Source organism: Leptidea sinapis, chromosome 21, assembly GCF_905404315.1.
Source record: "Leptidea sinapis chromosome 21, ilLepSina1.1, whole genome shotgun sequence".
Classification (NCBI taxonomy): domain Eukaryota; kingdom Metazoa; phylum Arthropoda; class Insecta; order Lepidoptera; family Pieridae; genus Leptidea; species Leptidea sinapis.
This window is the reverse complement of record NC_066285.1, coordinates 632,084-644,929: the sequence shown is the minus strand read 5'-3', so window position 1 is coordinate 644,929 and position 12,846 is coordinate 632,084. Positions and strand designations below refer to the sequence as shown.

Below are 12,846 nucleotides of genomic sequence, written 5' to 3'. Positions count from 1 at the left end.
ATTATATACTGTAAAAAGACGAAAAATGAAGGGATTTGACAAAACATAGAATAAGTGAACAAATAAATCTAAATAATCCGATATGTCCTGTTTAAGTAAAATGACAATATTAGACACTATCATTCAAATCAATTCACCTGTGTCGCGTTTATGCAAAATTATAAACGATTATAAAAGCTTTAATCTATTCAGAGATTCGTTGCCAAGAAATATATTATGAATAAATAATTAATATTGAAGTAAAACTTCTTTAGGCGCGACTTCGAGGTAATCGGATGAACCGTAACCGGCGATGAAAATGCAACGGAAATCGTTGCATTTTCATCGCCGGTTACGGCAAGATGGCGTCACGTTTCTGTGGTCACGTATCTGGTTTTTGGTTCCTTCGTCCATTATTACGGCAGGCAAAGGGTTAAGAGCTTCAGACAGCCATATTCGTTAATGTTCAAAAATAACGTCATATTGATATGTATATATTTATGTTTTTTTATATATTTATTAATAAAAAAACAAATTTTACATTGCTTTTTCAAAGCTATAAAAACCACTGAGATTTGTACAATTGCTAAAATAAGTCTACACCAACAGAGTTAAATTAATAAAAGAAAAAATAGTTCACAATTGTTTGAAACTTAGCTATACATTATAATTATACAAATAAAAGTAAAAGTACTTGATACAATTAATAGTTAAGCACGATAATTTGATTGGTAGTCAGTCAAGACTTAAAAAGTATTTTTATAAATTCTGTTTTAAATTAGTCTCAGTCAACGAGTCGGTCAAGTCACGTGGCAAGTCTAGGTACTATGTAAGCTGTTGTTCTTTCACCGAACGCATTGGATGCCCGAGGCATGTGCAGCCGGTTTAGACTAACAGCGCGCGTATACACGGGGTATCTATGGCTGTTTTTAATTTATTATTAAAATAATTTTCTTTTAGTATTGAATATTCAATTTGCTTAAATATTGACAACACTTGACAATGCTTAAATAGCCCGCTTTCGTTACCTTGAAATTTCCGTTTAATTTGATTTGATACTATTTTTTTAAGGATTTGAATTTGAATTTTATTAATTTTGTCAAGGTACGGTAATGTAATTAATAACCTAACCTTAAATTTCTTACTTTTAATTATTTTATTTACTGAGTGAAAATTTTTAAACGTGCAAGTGGTATAAATGAATTATAAAAAGAATATATAATGAAAATAATAAACAGTTAAAGGAAATCCCAGGAACATTTTACTCTTTCATCAAAAAATAAAAATAAAAGAGAAAATCAAGAACCCGATAATGACTTGACCTGTAAAAAGTGTAAGTTGACGAAAAGAATTGAAAGATATGGATAAATATTTCAACTCAGTCAAAGTTCATATATTTTTTAAGTTAAATAAACAAATATGCCAATGTTCATTCACATAAAATAAAGGTAAATTGTCTTGATATCACTCAACTAATTTATTTTTTCAAAATCTTCAGCACCACCTTCATTTATCATTGTTTAATAAACAAAGGAAAATATATATTTCGTCGGTACGTGCCTCGTCTCTTTCATTTTCCAGTTAATTGACGCGTATAAGTGCGGTTGTAAGAGTCATATTTGAATAAAAAATTCGTCTTATTTCAAAACCCTTTCTTCACAATTCTTTAGATTCACGGAGTGCCTTGTTATTATCAGTTATGTCATTTACTAAATTAAGCAAAGAAAATGTAAAGGGCACTATTATAATTAAAACCAAAACAATGTATTTAGAAATATTGAGTATTTTTAGAGTTCAGTAGCCAAGTAGCAAAAAACGGAACCCGAACCTTTTTTTCAGAAACTATAAGAAGTATTCTGTTGAAACTTGGTTAGTAGGTATACTGTGAACCGCATTAAGATTTTCACACAAAAATAGAAAAAAAAAACTATAAATTTTGGGGGTTCTACTTATAACTTACATACTTAGAACTAAAACTCAAAATTTTTTTTTCATCAAACCCGTACGTGTGATGTATCTATGGATAGGTCTTCAAGGTCTAAATGATATTGAGGTTTCTTATACCATTTTTTTTTGAATATTTCGCGCTCGAGATTCGTAAACCGCAATTTACGTTTCATTCAATTAACTCAAATATAAAAAAAAATATATTATGTTGCTTGCTGCTACGGAACCCTTAATGGGCGAGTCCGACTTGCACTGGGCCGCTTTTTAATTGTACTTTCATTAATTATTTCAATTATAATTAGATGTTAAAAATAATACATATTAATTTTATTTTGGAGAGTCCACTGAAAAACATCGTATGAAACCCGTGTGTATTGATCATGACACTCTCCGTTCTTTTTTCGTTAAAACTCTCAAAAGTCGCCTACTGAATAGTTTATATTACTTTTTGGTTTGTAATTACTGTGTGTTTTTATTTCTAATAAAAAATAATTAAACGTCTACGTTTCACTGTTCATTGTCATATAGCCGCGCCTCTACACCTTGTCCTCCACTACAAAGAACGACGGCCAACAAATCAGGCTAAAGTTCGCCCTTAGGACGTTCAGCTGATGGTATTTGGTAGGCCCTGCCCATTACAATACAGTGCCGCTCAGGATTCTTGAAAAACCCATAAATTCTGAGCGGCACTAGTCTTGCACACGTCACCTTAAGACAAGATGTTAAGTCTCATTTGCCCAGTAATTTCACTAGCTACTGCGTCCTTCAAACCGAAACACAATAATGTACAATAATTACACATTACTGCTAAACGGCAGAAACAGGCGCCGTTGTTGATTCAAAATCTAGTCGGCAACCTGTGCAAAGGAGCCTCCCATTGGTATGTTTATGTGAACACGGCTTGAGACATATAATGCGTGTTATTGGCTGCTTAAATACAATTTCATGTGAAATACCTTGCCGGGTTTGGAGGTAACAATGCACACGTTGATTTAGCGATGAATGTGTTAATAAACTGGTATGTAATTTTACTGACTCTATTGTGCGCAAAGTATTCAAAACCTCCTTTTAAACAAATTTAAGTTGACTATAAATCAAAAATTATGCTTCGAAGGAAGTAAACTGTTCAGCCCAACATAGGCAACCAACAAAAATTGTAATGCATGTAATTCTAGCCTGTAAAAAAAATTGTATGTTGTGATGGGTTTTTTTATGCAGTTCTTTTCCCAGTAGACATACAGTTTTGCCACGAACTACAACGGATACTTAAATTCATTAGATATTTGTTTTCGATTTTTCTTTGTCCTTGACATACCCAAATGGCACTTTGTGTTGTACGAGTAAAATAAATATATTGGAATCTTAGAATAGGCATTTTAATTATTAAGTAATAATGAATATAATATAATATTCGTGGTCGCTAACTATGGTCACTCAGAGGGCAATGGGGAGGGCTATGTAAGCATAGCCCTCCCCAAACTCTAAGGAGTTTCCCTGCGAGATCAAATCAGAAATGAGGAGATCCGTAGGACAACCAAAGTCAACGACATAGCCCAAATGATTGCGAAACTAAAGTGGCAGTCGGCATGGCACATAATTCTAAGGACAGATGGACGTTGGGGCAGTAAAGCCCTCGAATGGCGACCACGTACAGGAAGAAGTGTTGGTAGGCCCCCCACAAGATGGACTGACGAACTGGCTAAAATCGCCGGAATACGTTGGATGAGGGTAGCGCATAACCGATCGTCGTGGAAATCTTTGGGGGAGGCCTCTATCCAGCAGTGGACGTCTTTCGGCTGATGATAATGATGATGATATATAATTATAGTTATTATGATAAAGTAATGATAGTAAATCTTACGTGTTCCATCGAAGCGAGTGGCGATGGTGTCTAGGAATGTGTTCTGGGGCGCTAGCAGCCCCTTTCGCACCGGCATCACCCCGTGCCGAGCGACTAGCGCTCACTGCCCTCCACCTACAACATAAACAAGCAAACTTACATCATACATCATACGTTTACCTGTGGGAGGATTTTGCACAGAATGCGGACTAGATTATGGGTACCACAACGGCGCCTATTTCTGCCATGAAGCAGTAATGTGAACATTACTGTGTTTCGGTCTGAAGGGCGCCGTAGCTAGTTAAATTACTGGGCAATTGAGACTTAACATCTTATGTCTCATGGTGACGAGCGCAATTGTAGTGCCGCTTAGAATTTTTGGGTTTTTCAAGAATCCTGAGCGGCACTGCATTGTAATGGGCAAGGCGTATCAATTACCACCAGCTGAACGTCCTGCTCGTCTCGTCCCTTATTTACATAAATTTATTATATATTATATTAACATTAGGCGATAAATTACCTCTTTTACCTTGCAAGTAGCGATGGGAGTGCGAAAAGTTTAATATAATAAATTTTGTGTCGTTCAAAAAATATTTGTTTTCAAATTTTATTTGTAGATTAATCCTAGAAGTGAAGGTTATAACTTTAAAACATAACAAATTGTTAAGATTTACAAGAGCGACATCTCAAATCAATTTCCTAATATGCACATATTGAGGTTATCAATTGTAGATCCTGTAGATGAAGCCACAACCTGAGAGTTGAACAAAGCATACAAGATTTTATAACGCTACGTCAATCCCACAGTTAAATCAGTTGGGAGAGCACTGGCACGGAATGCCAGAGGTCGTGGGTTCGAGTCCCGCATCGTTCTCAAAATTTTATTTGTGCATTTATGTTGTTGTTAAAATAATATGTTAGATATAATAATCTTATATGTGTTTTGTATGTTCGGTCGCGGTCTAAAAATGTTTATCAGTTTTCAAATTAGATTATTTATCACATTGTGCGCAGTAAATTCTAAAACACTAGATCTAGGATCATATTAGTGCCTAATCAAATAAATAACATAATATTATATCGTCGACTTTGTGACATCGATGTGTACTTGCAATTATAAACCTTAAGGTGGTATTAGTTATTTATGCAACTGTTTTTTGTTGTGTGTGGTTATGTAGGTTTTTAATTGGTTTGATAATAGTATCACATGAGTGTTTTAATACCTAATTTTCAACAGTTACATACAAAACTTTATCTACACCCATAATATGAATCTTCTTTAAAAATTCTGAAACAGTTAGCTTACTGCTAACATTAAAAAACTAGGACTGGCTAGTAACCATTACATCATCCAAACGAGTGTTGTAATGTTGTACTGAATTTCCTTACAACACTCGTTTGGATGATGTAATGGTTATTAGGACATTGGGTATTTTAATGTTGGCCATAAGCTAACTGTTTTAGAATCTTTAATAGAGGATTTAAAGCATGGGTGTAGATAAACATTCTTAGACCACGAAAGTACATGTGGAAGAAGTGTATAACTCGAATGAATTATGTCTTTTTATTATTTATATATAAACACGAGTTGTTGGCTTGCTTAAAAATATTAAATTAAAATATTAAAAATAATAAATAATATATCTGTAAGTTGCAATTTCGTATTGTAATGTGGCCAGTAAGCATCTTGTATGTTTTTCTTCGACCCGTTCTTTTTCCGAACATACGCTTGTTAAGTAAATTAAAAGTGGGGCCTTTAGTCTGGGGCTAATCACATGAGTTCGGATTTGAAATAATCATTTCTTAACATTAATATTTTAGTGTCCAATACATTAGTCTTCAAATTGGGCTTGAGAACATCAAACAATAGTTATCCTTATGTATTTCATATCCATTGTTAGACCTTCTGTAAAGTACCAAACCTTTTCAGTACCCTACATAATTCAGAACCCTAACTTTTATCTGACATTAGCAGCACCACTTTGTCCGTAAACTTGAGCATCAAAAGCCCGGACAAAATCTATCGTTTACAGACGGCTGATTATCAATCAACGACTTTAGGCTTGTTCGGCTTTTCACTTAAGATTCTGATTCTTCGACAGTTTTTGTTAACATAAAAATACATTTTTCACCTCTCCAGCACGAAAAGGGCGCTATTGCTACGTGAAAACGTTTTTTGCTGCGAGCGTGAGGCAAAGTGATTACTCCGGATAATACATCCGGGAATTACTCCGCGTTAAAATAATAAACAATGCCGGTGCGTTCCAAAACTCATTTAACTTAGCGTATTATCTCATTGTCACAAAAATTTATATGTTACCTATCGAAATTTAAATTTATAAATCTTAGATTTTAAAGCCTTTTTAAAGGCTTAATATTTAAAATAATTACTAGTAAACATTGTTAATTGTTTCTCTTGCTATAACACTTTTCTCGCTAGTCGAGGTGAAAACTTGTATGTTTAACACGATAGCAATTTTTTTTGTCTCGTACCTTTAATTCAAAGTCAGCAATCGCAGCAAAAAATAACTTTGCTCACTTGTTGAACAAATAAGTATTACAGTCCCGCATTTTGTATTAACGAAATCAAATTACTGTTGAGTGTTTGCATCATTAAAAATATCCTTGAAAAAATTCACGAGATCTATAAACACCTTTTGTATTGTAAACGATTTTGTTTATTTTTCACAGCAACTAGTCCTTGCCACATATTTCAGACTGTTTTAAAAGTATCTAAGGAATGAAAATATTTCTTATTTTTAAAACAGAGAACACAGTTCAATAGATTCACTGCCATTTTATTGCTGTATGACTTTAATTACCTAATTGAGATCTTTACTGCTATGAAATTACGATAATTTATGCTACGACGGGCAATTTTAATCAGTGTTGCCTTCGACGAGCCAGAGACCGGCAAATGTGAGCAAAGCTTATTATAGATTAAACAACAAATTGAAATTTACGTAAGCGGAATCTACCTGCATCAGGATTTTCATTAGACATCGCTATAAATCTCCTTTCATAATTAATGCTCTATTTAAGGTGACCCATAAACTGTGTAAGAATAATAATAACATGGCTGCAGTCTTTCTACCTTCTCATAAAGTTTTTATGTATCATAAATACGCTGGTAATAAATATGAATTAATGGGTTTTCGAGGTTGCTCTCTTTGTACAACGTTTTTCGTTCACAATAGGACTCAGTAATATTGCCGGTTGGTTGCACTTCGCGGCGTTCTTAATCGTATTGTTTCTAATTGAAGTAATTTCAATGGCTTCCCTGAAATTCTAATATAATCTTAACAGTAATATTGTGTGACAAAAATATCATTGTGTATTGTGAGATTAATGTAGATTTTTTTACTTCCCGTAATTTCTCTATTTAAAGTGAGACACATAATAAAGGATTTTATTTAAAGTGTATCTATTTAAAATACGTTTCCAATGACCATAGTAAAGAATTTTTGGTGATATTTTTTTAATTGTTTTTTTTTAAGTGATTTCATTAATTTCTGGGATATGTCAAAAGCAACGTATTTTTGAATCGTGTGTCATTCAGGTGTATAGCTTAGTGGTTAAGTCGTTGTAGGTGTAATGTGCAGAGACGCAGGTTCGAATCCCACATCGTTAACGAATTTTGGTGCAATTTAAATTTGAATATATTTTTCTATTTAAAAAGAATATTCCAGCTATTTTGTAGCCAAATGGTAGTACCCGTCGCAAGCGTCCTGATGGAATAACCCAACTGGTTTGGACTCGGGAAAGGGTGTGGGAATATTCTTACGTTGATGGTATGGCTCCTTGTCATGTCCAAACCACTTCACTTTGTACTGGGGCTGCTGCTTCGACTACCGAAGACAGCAAACGCCGCAAATAGATATGTCAGTCTCGGTGAGTGTTACAATTTTGTGTCCTTTGGTGTCGAGACACTTGGCTTGTTGTTGACCCAGAGGCACGGATAATGTACAAAATACTATCTACGTGCCTCAAATCTCAATAAAGCTACTGTAAACCTACTTATACCAGTGGGAGGCTCCTTTGCAAAGGATGCCGGCTAGATTATAGGTACAACAACGGCGCCTATTTCTACCGTGAAGCAGTAATGTGTAAGCATTACTGTGTTTCGGTCTGAAGGGCGCCGTAGTTAGTGAAATTACTGGGCAAATGAGACTTAACATCTTATGTCTCAAGGTCACGAGCGCAGTTGTAGTGCCACTCAGAATTCGGATGTTTCAAGAATCCTGAGCGGCACTGCATTGTTATGGGCAGGGCGCATCAATTACCATGAGCTGAACGTCCTGCTCGTGTCGTCCCTTATTTTTTCATTAAAAAAAAAGCGATGGCAGCTATGTCGGTTAACGGATCAGCCTAGCGGAAATGCGGAAATTCTGCCAGTATTCTTGGTACACTTCCTTGCTGTGATAGTATTAACTTGATATTAAGTATTGTAAATATCGCAATAAACATTGTTTTCTATGGAATAAATTATTAGAATATATTTTCAAAACAAAAACGTATAATTCACATAAAATACTATATATTCATTACTACTATTTAAGATCACCAAAAATATATATAACTTGCATTGGTATTATTTAAAGAGGCTTTTTTTGGTTAACCAATTAAATTAAAAACAACTTGTGAAGCCAATTAAATTATATTACATAATATCTAATTCTCGCTGCCATCAAATTGAATCATTGAAATATTATTCATAAATCTGCTTGCCCTCAAACGCTGCATAATTTTAGTCACGTAGTTTTAAGGAACTTTCCAGTAGAAAATATTCCATCGAATATAAAATATATTAAGTACCTAAGATTATTTATTGCCTTGTAAAAGCTAATGCAGTGAATGCATAGATAAATTTGCACTTTAAAATATACGAACAAAATATTATTATATATGTTTTTACTTAAGTTATCAATGGAAGAGAAGTCGCTATAATATGGTAGGAAGCATTCATAGAAATTGAACTAGAATATACTAGAGACACTGACCTATACTATATACCACTGGACTGGCGGCTGTCAAAGTGCTTTTGTGCCTGTTTGATATTCGCCATTTTGGCGCTGTTGGCCATCTAGCGAGAGTCTGCGGTACTAAAACTAGTGATGACAACTTCAGCAAACATCGATAGATGATGGGAAACTTTAGACAAAAAAAATATGTACTTTATAATGTTGATTCTTAAAGTATTAATAACACGGAAAACGAACGAAATTAATGCAAAATACTTCAAAGTATTGTACGTTCCTTAGCCGCCATTTGTATTATACGTCAAAATTTGTTATCTGGACGCTCGCGAATAGCGCTTCAAATAGGCACAAAAAATTTGCTGTCAAATATATGGAACTATGGAGCATGGACTATAGATGACATACCCGCTTTAAACACGTCGTCTCATAGGTAATTGAATAAGTAGTGACATATCACTACTTATTCAATAAAAACCATAGTGAGTGATGTGTTTAGACGTGAAACAACGTGTAAATATGACATATTGTCGCGTAGCAATGCTTCGACGTATATGACGAGAGATTTCAAACTTCAAGACATTGATAATTTCAACAGGTCCGTCAGCAATACTCGTAGCACAGCGGAAATGTGTTTACTGTAGACGCTGTAGACCCGGGTTCGGTACACCTACCAGTGTATATAATTTTGTGAGTTTTGTAAAGTTAATGGAACAGAGTAAAAATGATGGAAAATGTGTAAGCAGGATAAAAATAGTTAGAAGAAAGTTCTAGTACAAATTATATTTTCAGATGGAATGGGAGAATCATTTTGGAAATAGAGCATATGGGCGAATAGGCGAAGTGTATGTTCAGAAAAGTGAACGCAAATAAGAGTCGTTCCTATAAGCGGAGTATTTTTTCCAATCCCTGACCCACTCTCGTGTCAATATCAGAATATTTCGCTATACTATAAATACTCTTCCAGAATCTGCACTATTACCAAACAAGATATTATATTTTATAGGTAATTCTTCTTTTAACTTAACTGCTGTTTTTAAATAAAATTTTCATCATTTTTCACTATGAGAATATTAATTTATTCGTATTGCTGTCAGTGATATTGCATAAGTATACTATCAGAACTCAAGAGGCTTAAAAACTAAAACACATAATTTTTATCGCCAAGTGTTATGTAATAATTATGATATAGTGGTTCTAACTGAGACCTGGTTAAATAGTAGTGTGGCGAGTAGCGAGCTTTTCGACCCGAGATACATAGTGTATAGAAGAGACAGACACGATTCCAAATTCAGTTTCAAAAGTGACGGTGGTGGCGTACTTATCGCTGTGTCGAGAAAATTTAGTTCACGTAGAATATGTAGTTGGGAAACAGACTTAGAAGATCTTTGGGTTCTTGTTGATTTACCTTTTTCTAAGTTTAAAATTACTCGTCAGATAGCCTTTTGTGTAATTTACATGACTCCACCAGTTAATCGTTCTAGGCTGAACGGTGTTTTGGATAAATGCAGCTCTATATTAGAATGTAATCAAACTTGTGAGAATTGTATACTTGGAGATTTTAATTTGAGCAGCATTAATTGGCCTTTACTGAATGACGCTCCCAGTGATTATATTATTCCTGAAATAGGTCGCTCCTTAATTGATTTTATTCATACTAATAATTTAAAACAAAATAATTATATTTTTAACCATTCTGGGAAAATTCTTGATTTGGTCTTAACTAATTTGCCAACTTGCACAGTCAGGCAATCACACGATGCCTTAAGCACTATTGATGTATTGCATCCTCCTCTGGAAATTGATATACTATTTATGCGTGAAAATAAATTACATTTTAATGAAAATAACCCGCAACTCAATTTTCGAAGGGCAGAATATGATATTATACGCTCAAAGTTAGCACAGATTGACTGGAAAGATATGATAAGTAAACATGACAACGTTAATGATATGGTTAATTTATTTTACGCCAATATTCAACAAATAATACGTGAAACGGTTCCTTTAAAAAATAAATGTAATCATAAATATCCTTCTTGGTATGACCGCTCATTAATTCATTGTTTAAAAGAAAAAAATAAGTTAAGATTCCGTTTCAAACATTACAGAAACCCCCGAGATTATATTGAATTAAAGTTAATAAGTTCACGTTGTACCCGTCTGGCTTCTGTTTGCTATAACCGATATTTAGTCAATTTACAAAAAGAATTTAGGCATAACCCAAAGTTTTTTTGGAGTTACATTAAATCGAAACGTGGTGGTACTAGTGCGTATCCGGCTCTTATGACTGATGGTGAGGTGATAACTTCAGATGGCCCCCAAATCTGTGAACTTTTTTCTTCATATTTTGGCTCTATTTATACAAATAACAGTGGACAACCTTACAATAACTGTCTAAACTCTGATTATTTCTATAATGTCAGGAATAATAGTCCGTTATTGATGCCGCCACAGATTGACGATAATATGATTTTAAAAAAACTGCAATCACTGGATAGAAATAAAGGAGCTGGGCCAGATGGAATTCCTTCAATTTTTGTGGTTGAATGTGCTGAGCAGTTGGCAGTACCCCTCTCATTTATATACAATAAATCTCTCAGTACGGGATGCTTTCCGTTATATTGGAAAACAGCCAAGGTGGTCCCCATACATAAGTCAGGCCCTCAGGAATTAATTAAAAACTATAGACCAATCTCCATTTTGTCCACATTTGCCAAAATTTTAGAATCCTTAATTTGTCCTTTTCTACAAAATCACTTCAAATTGTTCTTACATGAAGTTCAACATGGCTTTGTACCTTTAAGATCAACAACAACCAATCTCGTAGATTTTTGTGAAACTATAACCGAATTACTGGATGCACAGAAACAGGTCGACGTTGTATATACTGACTTCAGTAAGGCTTTTGATCGAGTGTGTCATAGTATCTTGATCGCCAAATTATCAGCTTATGGTATATCCAACATATTTTTGGAATGGTTTAGATCATATTTGTCTAGTCGCTACTTTTTTGTGGTGGTGAATGGCTTCAATTCCTCACCTCAATTTATTACATCTGGTGTACCGCAGGGCTCTCATTTAGGGCCCCTACTTTTCAATTTTTTTATTAACGATATCGTCAATTCCATAAAATCATCAAAACCTTATCTCTATGCCGATGACTTGAAAATATTAAAAGAAATTAATTCAATCGAAGACTGTACCAGACTTCAATCAGATCTCGAGAGCATTACTTTATGGTGCCATTATAATGGTATGGTATTAAACTCAGATAAGTGCCACTTTATTACTTTTTCACGGAAAAGAAGTAACGTAGCGTACAATTATAGCATTAATGGGACTTCTATTCATAAGTTAAATCAAGTTAAAGATCTTGGCATTGTTTTTGATGCTAAGTTAACTTTCGTTCCCCATATAGAGTATGTTACCTCTCGGGCATCTAAAATGTTAGGATTTTTAATTAGAAACATAAAAGTATTTCGTGACAACTTTTTAAAAATTTCACTTTACAACTCATTGGTACGGAGCATATTGGAATATGGATCGGTAGTTTGGAGACCTCACTATGCGACACACATGTTAAGAATAGAGCGAATTCAAAAAAGATTTATTTGGCATTTAATTTATTCGAACGGACTTTCAAGAAAAAGTCTGTCTACCTATGCTAATAGACTCGTATTTTTCAAAATGACTTCCTTAGAAGACAGGCGAACTCTAATCGATCTTATCTTTGTATTAAAACTTTTAAATGACAAGATTGACTGTCCTCAGCTTCTGAATAAAATTAATTTTCGTGTCCCTAGTAGATATCCCCGGAAGCAAATTGCTCCGCTAGTTCCACCGGTTCGAAGATGTATGTTTGGAGCGAACTCTCCTATTCCTAGGCTGTGCAAGATGGTAAACATATATAGCGATTACATCGATATTAATTTCACGACTTCTGTCTATACAGTTCGTAAATTATTTGTATGTAAGTTTAGTGAATAAAATGTAGTCATAATAATTATGTTTCTTAGTTTTATAATATATATATATATAATAATCTTAAATAATAATAATTTCAAACAAAATCATTTAACCATTATTACTTGTTAGCGTATA

General features: G+C 34.0%; 1 protein-coding gene across 1 annotated transcript in view; it reads right to left on the bottom strand.

The window, feature by feature from the left end:
• LOC126970485 (potassium voltage-gated channel subfamily H member 8) overlaps window positions 1–12,846 on the bottom strand; it is a 179,607-nt gene that overhangs the window by 103,083 nt on the left and 63,678 nt on the right. Inside the window, exon 3 of the mRNA XM_050816417.1 lies at window positions 3,788–3,901. Within this exon, the coding sequence (XP_050672374.1) occupies window positions 3,788–3,863 (76 nt within the window). The 5' untranslated portion in view covers window positions 3,864–3,901. The remainder of the gene's footprint in view (window positions 1–3,787; window positions 3,902–12,846) is intronic.